Here is a 14,236-nt window from a genome sequence, read left to right on the forward strand (position 1 = left end):
AAACAGTGAGGTAGCAAAGTTTATAGATGATAAAAAATTATTCAAGATAGTTAAGTCCAAAGCTGACTGCAAAGAGTTACCCAGTTTTGTGAGATCCCTTTGTAACTGGGCAACAAAATGGCAGACTGGGGGGAGGGCGGAGAGCCCCCGGCGGCCAGAGCGCCAGGGGGAGCACATGCTTGGTGGGCTGCTGCCTGGAGCTGGCCCTGCTCTGAAGCATGTCACCAGGCAGTGTTTGAAGACAGGATACTTGGCTAGATGGACCATTGGTCTGACCCACTATGGCCATTCTTATGCTCTTATGAGGTGTATGCTTTGAGATTTAAAAGGGAAATAGGGCCCGGTTCCTGGAGACACCTATGCCCATGCTTAACTTCATGTATGTGAAACCATTTTATCATGAGACTACTCGTGTGCAGAATTAGCAAGTGCCTAAGTGTTTGCAATATCAAGGCCTAAGACCTCTTGCTTGATGCAAAAACCTGACAATGAATAAAGGTTGTGGTGTTAGGATAGAACCCCCCTTTTTTTTTTGGTAACCAGTTATGCTACACTTTTAGGGGTTTTACACAATATTTGAATCTTTTATTGAAAACAAAGTCAAACTACCTCTCCTTCCGCCACCACTCTAATAGTAATAGTAAAAGATTGGAGCTAGGAGTCTTGAGTTTACTTTTCTTGGCCAAAAAAAAAAAATAATCTAATCGAGAAAGATGGAGTGCAATAGGTATTTGTCACCAGTTGTGCTTTTGTTTGGGGGGGGGGTGGTTTTTAAAGGTTTTTTCCTTTATATAATGGGAGAAGGGCATTTGCTACCACCTTGGCCAGCTATCACTGACACCAAACAACTTGAGTTGGGAAGTTTCAGTCCTTTATTAAGTTAAAGGGAATGGAAACTTGCCAGTCCCGATAAGAGAAACTGGATAACTCCATTGGGTTGGTCATCCTTGCCCACCTTATTGCACTGTTTGCAGTTGGTTCTCTTTGAAGTTTTGAGGTAGTGCTGAGTGCCCTATTAACTTTTTTTTTTTTTAATATTTTTGTCACTGTTCATTATTTTGCACTTAGCTCTAATATACCACTAGAGGTAAAGGCAAGTGCTGTCTTTCCTGACTCTCGTTTTCAGGGATTTGTAACTCCACCATAATAATTAAGATGCTCTTCTGACTTTTTAAAAAAAAAAAAAAATGTATTAAGCCCTGAAAATAACATTAAATGCTGAATGCCACTGTGACTTTGTCTACTACCAAGAACTGAAAACAATCCATTTATGGCAAATTATATGCAATGTATTTTGGAAATGTAAGAAATGTGTTCCAAATGTACACAATACAATTGCAAATACTCACACATGAGGAATAATAAGTGAGGAGAACTAGAGGAAAATCCATGTAGGATTCTCTTGTGAGCTTTGAGCTAGCTCTGTGGACGTTTGATTTACACAGTCTACAGAAAGTATTGCATTTACTCTTAATCCACCTTTGCTAAAACAATTGTGTTGTCACTTATGTCCTGTACATAACTTATGGAAGAAGGAAACGGATGTTTAGTGGTGGAAATTGTATTGTATGCAAACATACTTTCTACAAAAATAGGCAATGGGAAACGTTTCTCTCACTTGATGGGAAAGCAGCAAGGTCACTTGAAAGAGTTGGATTCTATAGCTGGCTGCTAAAGTACCACTTCTTTCAGCTTTTCCTTGTCAGATGATGATGATTTGACCAAAATACAGTAACTTTATTTATTTATTTAGACTGAAGTAGGTGGCAAAATTGCTGTTACTAAAATAGAATTCTGCTAGAAATCTCTATTTATTTAGTCAGTGTGGTGTTTATGAATGCGGGCTCCAGTCAGTAAAGTGTAGCTGAAAGGTAAGCTGATAGTGTAGGGAAACTAGTAATGTAAAACAGGTTTTTAGCTTGTGTTTGCTATCCAAAACGTGCACATTTGTTAGTGCAGTATAGGGTTGTACATGTGTGTAGAAAGATTACATATGGCTCAGTTTAAATGATAGTAAGCATAATAATACTGAGCTGAATTAAAAATAACCAGTTTCTGTCCTGTTAGATTGTTCTCTAGTTAAGTGAACCTCTTACATTTTGAGTAGGGTATTTAAAAATTAATGCTTGCTTGAAAAGGGGAATGGGAAGACGGAGTGCAATTTTTTTCCAGTGGTGTTAATGTTGGTGCTATGGCATGTTTAGTGTTTACTGTAGAGGAAGTTAGACTTTGTAATGCAGTTTCTTATAGTACACTTCAGTATCCATCTTCATTTACAGTGATCTAAAAATGGAAGGGCAGAAACAGCGACATCCTTCTGGTGGTGTTTCAGTCTCTTCAGAGATGGTTCTTGGATTGGAAGGAGTGGAGCTTGGAGCTGATGGCAAGGTAAGGAAATATTTTGTTTCTTGTAGAGTCCACCATACTAATGAATGGAGCTGCGGGTGGAGTAGAAAATTTAAAATTGGTGGGTCTGAGTGTTATTCCCTGCTCTGTCACTATATGACCATGAGGCGTAGACATTAAGTGACCTGCCCCATCCCGCTGGAGGTGCTGAAGCTTAATTGTTTATAAAGCACTTGGAGGTCCTTTCATAAGAGGTGTCCTGGGAGGTGGAGAAGAGCTCCTTCCCTAGGTGGCACTGATGGGCCACTAGGGTCATGCTGGGTCTGGTGAGACTGGTAGGGAGGCCCCGTCCAGTTCATTCTCCCCACTGACAAAGAAGCTGTCTTCTGGGGTTCCCAGAGCAGTGCACTGATGCTGCTGCTTTGGTGCAGATATGGGCTCAGCCTCAGATTAGAAAATTCATGTTCAGTTATTTGGCATGCTACCAAAATTCTGCTGACAATGCAAGTGTTGGAAGAGAAATAGTGACTCCTCAAATGTTTATATTTGTGCCAAACCTGAATGAAATTTAATGGGACAAAGGAATAAAACTTTTCTGGCCCCTGGCTTTCTCCCTGTTGAATTTCCCAAGGCCTGTTGCAAACAATGGAGACTACTCAAAAACAGTTGCAAGCATTTTTTTTTTAGAATGGAAAGTGTTAGCCTAAATATAGAGGTAATTCACAGCTCCTCCTATAATTACTAATACGCGTTGTCTTTATTTAGGTTGTGTCCTATGCAAAGTTCTTGTATCCAACCAATGCCCTTGTTGGCCGCAAAATTGATAATCATGGTGCTGTTCCTTCATGTCGATTCAGTGCTTCACGGAGCCTTACGGGGTCAAGACATAAAACTGTAACCACTAAAACAATACCACCAGGAACAGAAATAGGTAAAAACTCCATATGGTTTTGTACTGCTTGCATGCAAGGGGAACTGCAATACCGTTTTTCCTTGTAAGATGCTCTAAAATGGCAGGAATAAATTTGCCTGGAACAAGGCTAAATAACAGTAGGAACTGAAGGCTGTCAGCAAAAAGCACTTTTAGGAAGGATTTGATAAAGCTGAGAATTCTTCAGGAGGCCATTCCCTAAAGCTGTGGCCAAAGACTAGTGAAGGGATCAGATGAGTAGACTAGAGATAACTAAGCACAAAGGAATGAAAAGCTCAGAGGAGATAAAAGGCTACACAACAAAAAACATTGATTTTTGGAATTGCTATTTTATTACCTGTTTCTTTGTAATCAATTTAGTTACATTTCCTATCAGGAGAGACAACATTAGGCTTTGTAAAGGATAGATTTTTTTGCCCTGAACTCTTTCAAAGAATTACTTGAACACTTGGAACACATGGAAATGTAAGGAAGAACTCTCCCTGCCCTTCCAGCATGATAACAAGACCTAACCTAAAGGAACACTGATAAGTGATTTTCTTAAATTCAGATTAAATACCATAGACTTCATGTGTCCAACCGACTGCCCAAAAGATTTTATTTTTTTAAGAGTATAAGCAAGTTCATTTTGTCTGTGCCATTTGTGAGGAGGTGCTGTTGCTATTTTCACATGTGCAAGTTTTGGTCATGCCAGAGGCAGGAAGGGGAATAAACTTCTGCACACTTACAGAATAAGAGATCTAGTCACAGTTTTGCTCAAAATAGAGAAACAAATTACCAGAGTATCAGATTCCCTAAAGTAGCAGCATTTAAATTATTCCACGCTGATATTTAAGTGACATCTTACCTGCAGAAGATGTTTCCAGTGTCCCTCTCTTGCAATTAAACACCCCAACCCACCAGCTCTTGCTGTTCAAACCAGAAACTAATATACCTTACAGTGCTTCAGTGGTAAAAAGGCAATCATGTAAAAGTGACACAGCTAATTCAACAGATCTGCTACCTGCATGTACTTTACAAAACAAATGTGTTCTTTTTGTTCATACTGTAGAGTCAATACATCTTTGTGAAAGTGAGCTTGGCTCATGCATCAGTGATTCGAAGTGCAGAATCTTTTATCACATGTGGTAATGCATGAGCTGGCAAGAGCTCAGTTGAACATTCAGATCCAGATTTAAAGCTGCATGACTGGCTATTGAAGTGTTCATCTTTCTGCTTGCAAAAAGAGCACATTTGGAACCATGGAAAGATATAAATATGGAATCATATGGATATCATTTTTAGTCACTTTTCAGATTATAATCACACTTGAAAACAATATTCTAATGGGAGAACATAAAATAGACTTTTGTGTATCTGGCCAACATATGTAACCACTTTACTCTCGCCCTCCACTAAACTAGACCCTCCAATGCTGTGCCATTTCTGGCATCCTTACACAACACCCATAAATAACTTTTTTTTTTTTTTTTACAAAAAGAACTTCCTTTCAGGCTTTTACCTCTGCTGCTTGAATGTTCCAGCTAGAATGAACCTGCTGTGCTGCTGATGTACCAGAGGTGTTCTCTGACAGTCTGCTGACTTCAGTGGAACATAAGTAGCATGACAATAGAACACCAGGTGCAGCAGAATGCCAGTAGGCAAAAATAACTGGATCCTTTTAACTCAGCAGTGTAAGGACTAATGACGAAAACATCCCGCTGACTCCTCTATCCACACAACTGCTCACCTTCTTTCTAAATGTAGAGAGGGAGCCAGCTTCTTTCTTGTGCTCCAGCCCCTTTATGCCACTCTGGAAGTGGCCTTTGCAGAATAATCCTGGTGTAATATGTTCCTAGATAGTGCAGAATTCTTTTCTCCTCTGTTTCTACTCCGCCCCTGCCCTAGCATAAATAGGAAGGAAAGGGTGTGGCCAGAATATTGTGCACTCCAGCTATGCTCATCTGGTGTAATAGCCACTAAGAGGTTGTTACAAGCCAGTACAACATAAAGCAGCTCCAAGACTGCGCTAAGTGCAAGGCAGGTCCCTGGTTGAAGCCAGAATATGGGAGGTGCAAAGAGAGATCCTGATCCCATTGAAATCTTTGACTTCGACAGTTGGAGATAAGATTGTCCTCTCACTCTTCGTTCTTCTCACTAGAACCCTTGTAATATCCCTGGACTGAGTATTTTTCGATTCAGATCATGGGGTATTGTAATATTTAAAAACAATGTGTGAATGCCTCATCCTTCTTTTCAGTTTGCATTATGGATGAGTTCTTGGTAGATCTTACATGCTTTTTCACATGCTGTATGTCACATACAATGTATTACTATTTTAAGCAGCCAAAAAAAAAAAAATTGCAAACCAATAATGTGCTCTTTTTTAAAAAAAAAAAAGTACTTGCCTTTTGTCTCCTGTTGCCACTGCCTTCCAAGTACTATCATTGTGGTCGGTGTATATTCTGTACTGTAGTGTTTCCTGGAGCATGAGTAGGTGACCTACAGCTTCAGAGTTTGCAGATCCAAGAATTTGGGGCATTGAGTAGTATAGTTAAATTAATTTTCTCCTCCCATTTGCAGATTGTCTCTAATCTTAGAGATGCATCAGGAATCTCTTTCTTAAAGCTCATTTTTTTGTTCATCTTACAACTCATGCTGTATTTACTTCTCCCATTCTTCCAGGAAACGAAGTTGGTGAGTCATCAGAGTATAATCCAAATCTCCTGGATGATCCTCAGTGGCCTTGTGGGAAACACAAGCGTGTTCTCATCTTTGCATCTTACATGGTAAGAAATTGGTATATTTTAACTGAACAGCTGTCTGGCTCCCTGTGCATACGTACTCAGCGCATGGATGCTCAGTGTCAGTAAAGAACTACCTTGGATAAAATGTGCCCTGTTTGAGTACTTACTGGGAAAACTATAAACAGACATAGTTGTGCATTGAACTTGAGCACTACTGAGTTAGAGAGCAGTGCCAAACACTACATTAGTAATAGATTACCAGAGAGCGCGAAGGATCTTCTGTCCTCAGGGAGATTAAACTTCTGTCTGAGATTCGATGGTGATGACCCAATTAAGCGTAGACTCTATTGTAGTGAATATGCAAGGAATGTATGTTCAGTAGTGCATAAATTAGTTAATGTATTCCTAAATAATATTATGGACAAAGGCACTTTTTAAAGATGTTGCAGCAAAAGCTTGTCTATTAGAACTGTGTGGAGATGACTGGATATCAGTAATTTAGAACAACATTTTGTCTGTTATCTGTAACCACTGATCAGTGGCAGCTACAAAAAGTTAATTTTATGAGCCTCTGGGATTAGTTTATGCACAGCTACTTTGCTTAACACATTAAAGCAATTAGTCTTCCTGACAGTTTGTTCCAGGAGTGAACTCTATTTTATTAAATTTTGAAGGCACTCTTAGAGCATGGAAATCTTGCAAAACAATGGCTGCTAGTTACACAGAGAGAAACAGCATAAAGGTCAGAGAGTAGATCCAACAACCAAAGAGAGCGCTGATTTCAGGATTGTTGATGTCTGTTCCCAGGAACGCTGTCAGCTGAAGTTGTAGGATTCCCTGCCACTTCTCTCAGAAGAAACTGACTCAAAGCAGCAAGACAGTATTTGGGTCATTTGGGAACTATAGTCTACTCCATGTCTGAGAATTAGGATTTCTTCATTTTGCCACACTTTGCCTCCTTTTATTTTATTTTTTTTTTCAAAGCATCCCAGTGAGATTGGGATTACTACAGCTTTCCCTTGACATGGCCTTATTTCAACTATTTGTCTAGCAGTTACTCTACTCCACTAACTTATGTGCCTCAACATGTAATGCTGATGTTTGTAATAGCAGGTTACACTCTTAAGGCCAGAAGGCTTACTTTACCCTGCACAAACTTCATTCTCTGGCACCTCTTTGTCATGAGACCATATAGCCCTGCTCACACATCTTTATTGACCATTAACGTTTTGGGGAAGAAGTGAACTCTTTCCCCTCTCATCATATAGGCCATGAAATAATACTTGGCACTTGAATACACAAGCTTTATAATGCTCTGAAGATGTGGACAGACTAACAGCAGACTACTGGCGTTGTGGCCTACAACAGGCATCTATAACAGTACCTAACATTCCATACTGGTCGCTTGCACGACTCTATCATGATAGTTTAGTAGGGAAGCTCTCACGAAGAGCAGTGTCACTGACAGCTGAGCTCTAGCTCCACAAGAGTGTCCCCACACTGCCCTGTGTTTATTAAAGGTGAAGCATTGGGTAGCTAATGAAGCCTGTATGTCAGGCTCTGAGAAGCTTATACTAGAAACGGAGCCTGATCTATTGGGCAAGTTGCTGACTCTCCCAGTTTCAGTTTCGCGGTCTGTAAAATGGGGATAATTGTCCGTCTTACAAATTGCTAAGATTATTTTAATATTTTGTAAGCACTGGGTGTGCACTACAGGAGTGCAAAATATTATTGAAGACATGTCTGTCTTGCCTTTGTATCAAACAGAGGGTATGCTTGAAGGGCACCTATAATGCATTGTAGACTGTGAAACCTCAAATGTTATAGAAAATTTGCCTCTTGTGTTTCAGACCACAGTAATCGAATATGTGAAACCCTCAGACCTTAAAAAGGACATGAATGAAACTTTTAAAGAGAAGTTTCCTCACATCAAGCTAACGCTGAGCAAAATTAGAAGGTAAGAAACAAGCACTTGTGAACAGAAAGGGGAGAGTGAATGTCCTTTAAGCCTCTTGTACAAGCCGCTTCCTCGAACACTTGTATGGAATTAAGTATTAATTCTATTAATAGTATATATGATTAAATACTGATAATCTCTTGTTACCAGTTAAGCTGGCTGTGGGATGGCAGCCATTACAGGAATGCTTAGGATGCTGGGAATGGTCCTCATATTACTCAGCCTAAAAGTAGTTATTTTCAGACTAATACTGCTTTCTTGTTGACTTAGTACTAATATAATGTTAGCAAATTACAACTGACTCAACAATCCTTCTGCAAACTATGGAACAAAACATAAGTGGACTTCACAGCCTACAGTGTGCTCCATCTTTCCTATAAGCAGTCTGTGCCTCCATCTGGGACCACATGGCTATCTATTTCTATTTGAGTAACAAGAAAATATCCTGTCATCTTGGATTGTTATAGGAAACTGCAGAATGAAATAAAAAAATCCAGGCAACTTCACCTTTCTGTGCCACAATATTATCTTTAAAGAAAACTACAGTGATTTTTTATAGTACTTTTTAGTAAAATAAATACCCATAAGAAATACAGTTCATTCAAAATATAATTTCAGATCTTTTTAGAAATACCCTATAAACACATTAACTTCTGTCTTCAGGGAGGGGCATTGTCTTGATGATACAGAACTGTACGTCCCAGTGGGAAGACTGTCGTCTGTGAATAGCAAACTTCGGCCCTGACTCTGCAAACCCTTAGGCGCTTTAGTCCTATTTGCTTCAATGGGACTGTGCATGAGCATAAATTTCAATAGGAGTCCCATGAATGGCGGGTAGGCAGGATCGAGCCCTATGGAAATTCAGACCCCAATTGAAATCGCTGAAAATCAGTTTAGTAACTTTAACAGAGTTTTCAGTTCACTTCAAAAAATTTGGAACTGAGTTTTATTGGGACTTGAATTCTTATTTTCTCAGCCCTAATCTGTTTTGTGAAGCTGTCAAAATGGCAGTTTCCTGTTTGGCTATTAATTCTTATACTTACATACTGAATATTTTTTTAGGGACTTAATCTTCTTAGCACAACCACTGTAGATATTTACAATCAGAGATATTACATCAATTTTTGTTTAATATACAGTGGCTTGTATGTGGAGAACTACAGATGTAGATGTTAAATTTGAAAAATGTAGTTCTTTATTTGCATGCAGACACCATGCCCTGAAGTCCTGTTTCCCCTCTTCTCCTCAACTGCTCCCACGCCCTACTCTTGCATGTTTAGAGAGGGAGCTTTCAGAGATACAGCATGACCAATAGCACTACAAGTTTGCAACACTGCCCTGCCAATTTGCCTTAAAACTGATATAGAGGGATCACCTCCATGTAACAAGGAAGTTCAGTCTCCTTGGTCTCTGAAAGTGCTAGTTAATGCCAGCCATCATGTAGTTTCTGCATTGTGGAGGCCTGTCCACTGGGAACTATACTGAGAATACCAATTCACTTCATATGCCACCAAACAGCCTTCAGATGGTAACAGCATTGTTGAGAACTAGTCTGGATTAGATATGAACCAGATTAATAAATTCAGGGCTTCAGTCCCTTTACCAATCCTTGCTTCCTTCACACTGCAGAGTTTCCAATGTTTTTTTTAGAAACCATTTCATGTGATAAAGGTATTTTGTCCCCTCACAGCTTAAAGAGAGAGATGTGGAACCTGAGTGAAGAGTGCAATCTAGAGCCAGTTACTGTGTCAATGGCGTATGTTTACTTCGAGAAGCTTGTTCTCCAAGGCAAGCTCAACAAACAGAACCGCAAACTGTGCGCTGGTGCTTGTGTGCTGCTTGCAGCCAAGATCAGCAGTGATCTCAGGAAACATGAAGTTAAACACCTTATTGATGTAAGTATAGTTTGAATTCTTTCATTCACTGTCATAAATCAGCTCTGTCTTTTTATTAATGTTGCGGTCTTGTATTTTATGAGCTAAGACCAAGACTTTTTCAAAAATGAGTAACCAAATTTAGGCTCCGATCCTAAAATTAGGCACCTGTTTTTGGGGGGGAAATGGCCTGTGTTTTTATTTGATCTCCAAACCGCACCCCTAAAACTTTTGGGCATGCAAAAAACTGTGTGTTTGCATGCAAATTGGGTAATTTGGCTCCCAGTTACCAGAGCGGAACCCATAAATTGGTCTGTTTCTAGTTCTGCAGGCCAATTGCATATTTGATCCTGTATGTATGTACAGCTCAAGCCATAACATGATTACTTTTCTTTCTTATGCTGGTATGATCTGTGACAATCTAGTAGCACTCCTGAGGATAACTACTGATCCAATTTTCTCCTCTTCTTCTCTTTTTCCCCCTCCCAAAAAATGCCATTGCAGAAACTAGAAGAAAGATTCAGATTCAACAGACGAGATCTCATTGGATTTGAATTTACAGTGCTTGTAGCTTTGGAGCTGGTCCTCTACCTTCCTGAAAACCAAGTTTTACCTCATTATAGACGTCTCACACAGCAAGCCTGACCAAAGCTACATTCCAGCTGCTCACCAGTGGCTCTGGGGATTAACAGCATTACTGAACATATTGCTCCTGAATTTGACACTTGCCACTGACCTTCTCTATGTCACAATGTGCATCAGCTCATGCCTACAGCTAGTTTGAAGACTGCAGCATGATTTTTAAACAGTCAAGATGTACATTAACGATACAGGTACCAAGTCTGTATCAGGAGATGGTACAGAAAGGGTTGTCTTGAACTTTATTTTCCTTTGGACATTAAAGCACAAATGATTCACAAACTAGCTGCCTTTGTGGCTGCTGGTTATTCTGTATTTTCCTTTTCAATTTTACTAGGAAATGGTCAGTTCTTCCCTACAAAGGATGCTACGCTATTGTTCTCTTAGATTGCTTCGACCTTTATTTTCTTCCTTGAAACTAAAGGGAGCAACACTTCCATTCAAAGAAATCATAAGCTTCAAATAGTGTATCTGAGAATTTTCTTGCATTTTTACATTAATAAAATGCATACTTTATTTTTTTAAAGATGTGCCTAAAATTGACTGGTCTGGTACCAGTACTTTTCAAGTTACTTACGTTGCATAATAGTGAATCCTGAATTTAAATAGCAATGTATCCTTTACCTGCATTTGCCTTGCATATAGTGAAAACAATTCCAGTATATCTGCACTAATATTACAGAGGGGATTTGTATTATAGATCTATAGGTAGCAAGTCTGAAACTATTCTAGTTCAACTTCTTTAACTATTAATATGTGAATAAAGGTTTTATTTTAAAAAAGGAAAGAAAGATTGGAAATCTGTCGTGAAATATCACTTGTTGAACACATTAGCTGCAGCAAAGCAGCTTGGAGTTCATTCTTGTAGTTCATTGTTCAATTGGAGATAAGAAATTGACTTACAGGTGAGAGGAAATCACCATATTGTCGTTTATAATTTTGATTTATGCCACTGTTTACTATAGTCTGAAACTAAGCACCTTTTTAAACATGACCATGTCTATCATGAGTGATCTTTCTCTGCTCTGTACACAAGTGTTTCAGCCAGTACTGCTATCACTTCCAAACTAAGCCAATGAAACAAAGTATGTCCAGTTGTTAAATTGTTACTTTTTACTCAGTTCTTCCACACATTGTGCCACTGTGATGGGCCTCATGAAACTGGCATTTGTTGCACATTTGTTTGATCAGCCATTCAGTTAGAGGTTAATGTTCAGCAGCACTCTGATGTTTATGCAAGGGTTAAATAACTTCTTCCACTGTTGCCCAGACGTTTGGTTTAAACAATTCTGAAACATGTTGTACCTTTAGCGATACAGTTAGTTGCTCTTGGGGTTTTTTTTCTAAGCAATATTATGATACAAATAAATGTTTGTGTATGTGTTTGCAAGGGACAAAAATAATACAAAATTTCTCAATGTCCAAGTATTTGTTTGTGACTAACTTAGATACTAGATCTCTTCCTGAGGTAAAAAGGCTACCTGGTCTCTGATACATGGAGTACTGTAAATTTCAACTCCTTGTGCGTTTGTGGTGGCCACTAAATAAGAACAAACATAAAACTGAAGTCTTGCTATTCAACTACATTTTACCTAAGTCCAGTTTGACTTCAGTGAAACTGAAGCAAACTTAGTAGAGCCTTTCTTTTTAAGCAGCACTTGAAAGGTATTTTATACATCTAACTTCAGTAATACTACTCAAGTCCTAAACCTAATAGCTCTATTTAACAACTTCGGTGCAAGTAAATATGCACCTTCTCGTCAATGCGCAGGACATGAATTTTAGAAAGCTGCTTCTCTGTAAAGTTTAACATGCATGATAATTTCTTAATCTGGGAGAATTTTACAAACTTTCTAAATTGGAAGATAGCTAACATCCAACTTGCCAACTGAATTTATTTTCCAAAAGAAAGGTTAGAAAATTGTCGGTTGTTTGCTAAAGTTCTATACTGAATAATTAGTGCCAGTTTTATAAGTTCTATTTTACTAAAGTATTAGACTAACACTTGTGGGTTGCCAACTTACTTTTTTTTTTAATTGATGCAGTGCACTCAATTTATAATGGACCATTATCTGCTACAGCTTTCTCCAAATCAGTCAATACCTTTTCTTTATCTAAATATTGACAAACTTAATATGGAACTTTAGTGTTTGGGGAAGTGGTAAATGTAAAACTTCTCACCGTTTTTGTCCAAAAAATGTAAAATCATTTGTCACGTTACTATAAATGTCTAAAAATGTAGTGCTCCAAGACAACTTATGCTCCTGCTGTTAATTATAGGAGTTAAATTGCTTTAAACTAATATGTAACGGAGAAAAGATGCTCTGACTGAAATGTAAACCTTAAAGTCTAATCCTGCAATCCTTCATCAGACATGGACTGCAATGGAAGCTGTGCCTGAGTAAGGATGCAGGTTGTTGCTTCAGTGTGTAAATGGGCAAGTTGGGTTTATTCTTCCAGCAAAATGTAGAATTACACCTTCCTAAGATAAAGCATGTATTCAGAGCAGTGTTTTAAGTAAAGGCTTTACCGTAATAGGTGCTCATTTTAAAGCTCGGTTTGTGAACATCCAAAGCTCTGAGTCTAAAGCCCTAGATATTATGGGTGAAAATTGTATCATGGGAATGGTCTATTTATATACAGTGTTCACTGTGTGTAAATTTCTATAAGAAATGGAAGGAAACTCTTCTGCGACACCATAGAAATCTTGTTTCAAGTCTGAAGATGGGTTATTGATCCCAAATTGTCATTTTAACCAACCGTCTACAACTTGTATGTTGAGTACCTTTTTCTGTGACTTATCTGTACAGAAATGGTGATCCTGTTGGCAAAGGCAGTAGTGTGTGTGTGTGTGTGTGATGTTTTATAGGAGTTAGCATTCTCTACCCTAAATTGGCTTAGAGTCCTATTTCAGTTAAGCCTCAGTGTGATGTATTTATCTTGTTATAGAAAAGCTGCCACTGTGTGGTAGAAAATTATTACTGCAATGTTATCAATGTCTAAACCAAAATGGGACCCAACATACATTCTGAGAGAGAGGTTACACTTTTTCATGCAAAAACAAAATCTTTTTTCCTTTAAAGAGAAATGCTGGTCTCTTTACATTTGGGGGTGTGGTTTAATTATGTATCACGTGTAAATATGGTGCTGCTTAGATTCAGCACAACGAAAAGACTCTTGATAGGAGCGTGTACATTTTTATGTAAACTGTTATAGTTTTGTGTCTTAGTAAATTAAATTAAAGTCTCTTGTTTGTAATTTGTCTAATATTCTTTTGATGAAATTGTGGGATTGAGAAGCTGTGAAATAAAATTTGTTTTGATACATATTTTGTAACCAATCAAGTTTGACATACTTTGGCTTGTGTCTGGAAAAGATTCCTTTTAAGAACACTCTAGCTGTATGAGCCTTTCCTTTGCCTCCTTCTAAATACCTGGCAGAAAGAGGTAATCCAAGTCAATTTTCAAAAAAAACCTATTCTTGATAGTTTCGTGTACTACACTTGCCCCTGAATCCTTAACCCATGTTTGTGGGTTTGCAATAATGCCCTATTTAAAAAAAAAAAAAAAAAAAAAAAAAAAAAAAAAAAAAATTTACTGTGACAGGACCACAAACTGGAGAAACTGACTAAACATACATGGGAATTAGTGCTGTGTAATTTAGTCTTTCAGTTACAGCAATCAGGAAAATTTCATACTGAAATGTGATTATATGGCAGACTGTTCATGTAATATATCTGTTTAGCTCTAGGACAGGCTCATTT

The 14,236-nt window shown here is 38.4% G+C and overlaps 1 protein-coding gene across 1 annotated transcript in view; it reads left to right on the forward strand.

Annotated features, from left to right (window-relative positions):
- CABLES2 (Cdk5 and Abl enzyme substrate 2) overlaps nucleotides 1-13,809 on the forward strand; it is a 45,458-nt gene extending 31,649 nt beyond the window's left edge. The window contains exons 4-9 of the mRNA XM_034787223.1: nucleotides 2,280-2,388; nucleotides 3,112-3,277; nucleotides 5,942-6,045; nucleotides 7,854-7,960; nucleotides 9,651-9,855; nucleotides 10,339-13,809. Of these exons, the coding sequence (XP_034643114.1) occupies nucleotides 2,280-2,388; nucleotides 3,112-3,277; nucleotides 5,942-6,045; nucleotides 7,854-7,960; nucleotides 9,651-9,855; nucleotides 10,339-10,479 (832 nt within the window). The 3' untranslated portion in view covers nucleotides 10,480-13,809. The remainder of the gene's footprint in view (nucleotides 1-2,279; nucleotides 2,389-3,111; nucleotides 3,278-5,941; nucleotides 6,046-7,853; nucleotides 7,961-9,650; nucleotides 9,856-10,338) is intronic.
- The last annotated feature ends 427 nt before the right edge of the window (nucleotides 13,810-14,236 follow it).

The sequence above is a fragment of the Trachemys scripta genome, chromosome 12, assembly GCF_013100865.1.
Source record: "Trachemys scripta elegans isolate TJP31775 chromosome 12, CAS_Tse_1.0, whole genome shotgun sequence".
NCBI lineage: Eukaryota > Metazoa > Chordata > Testudines > Emydidae > Trachemys > Trachemys scripta.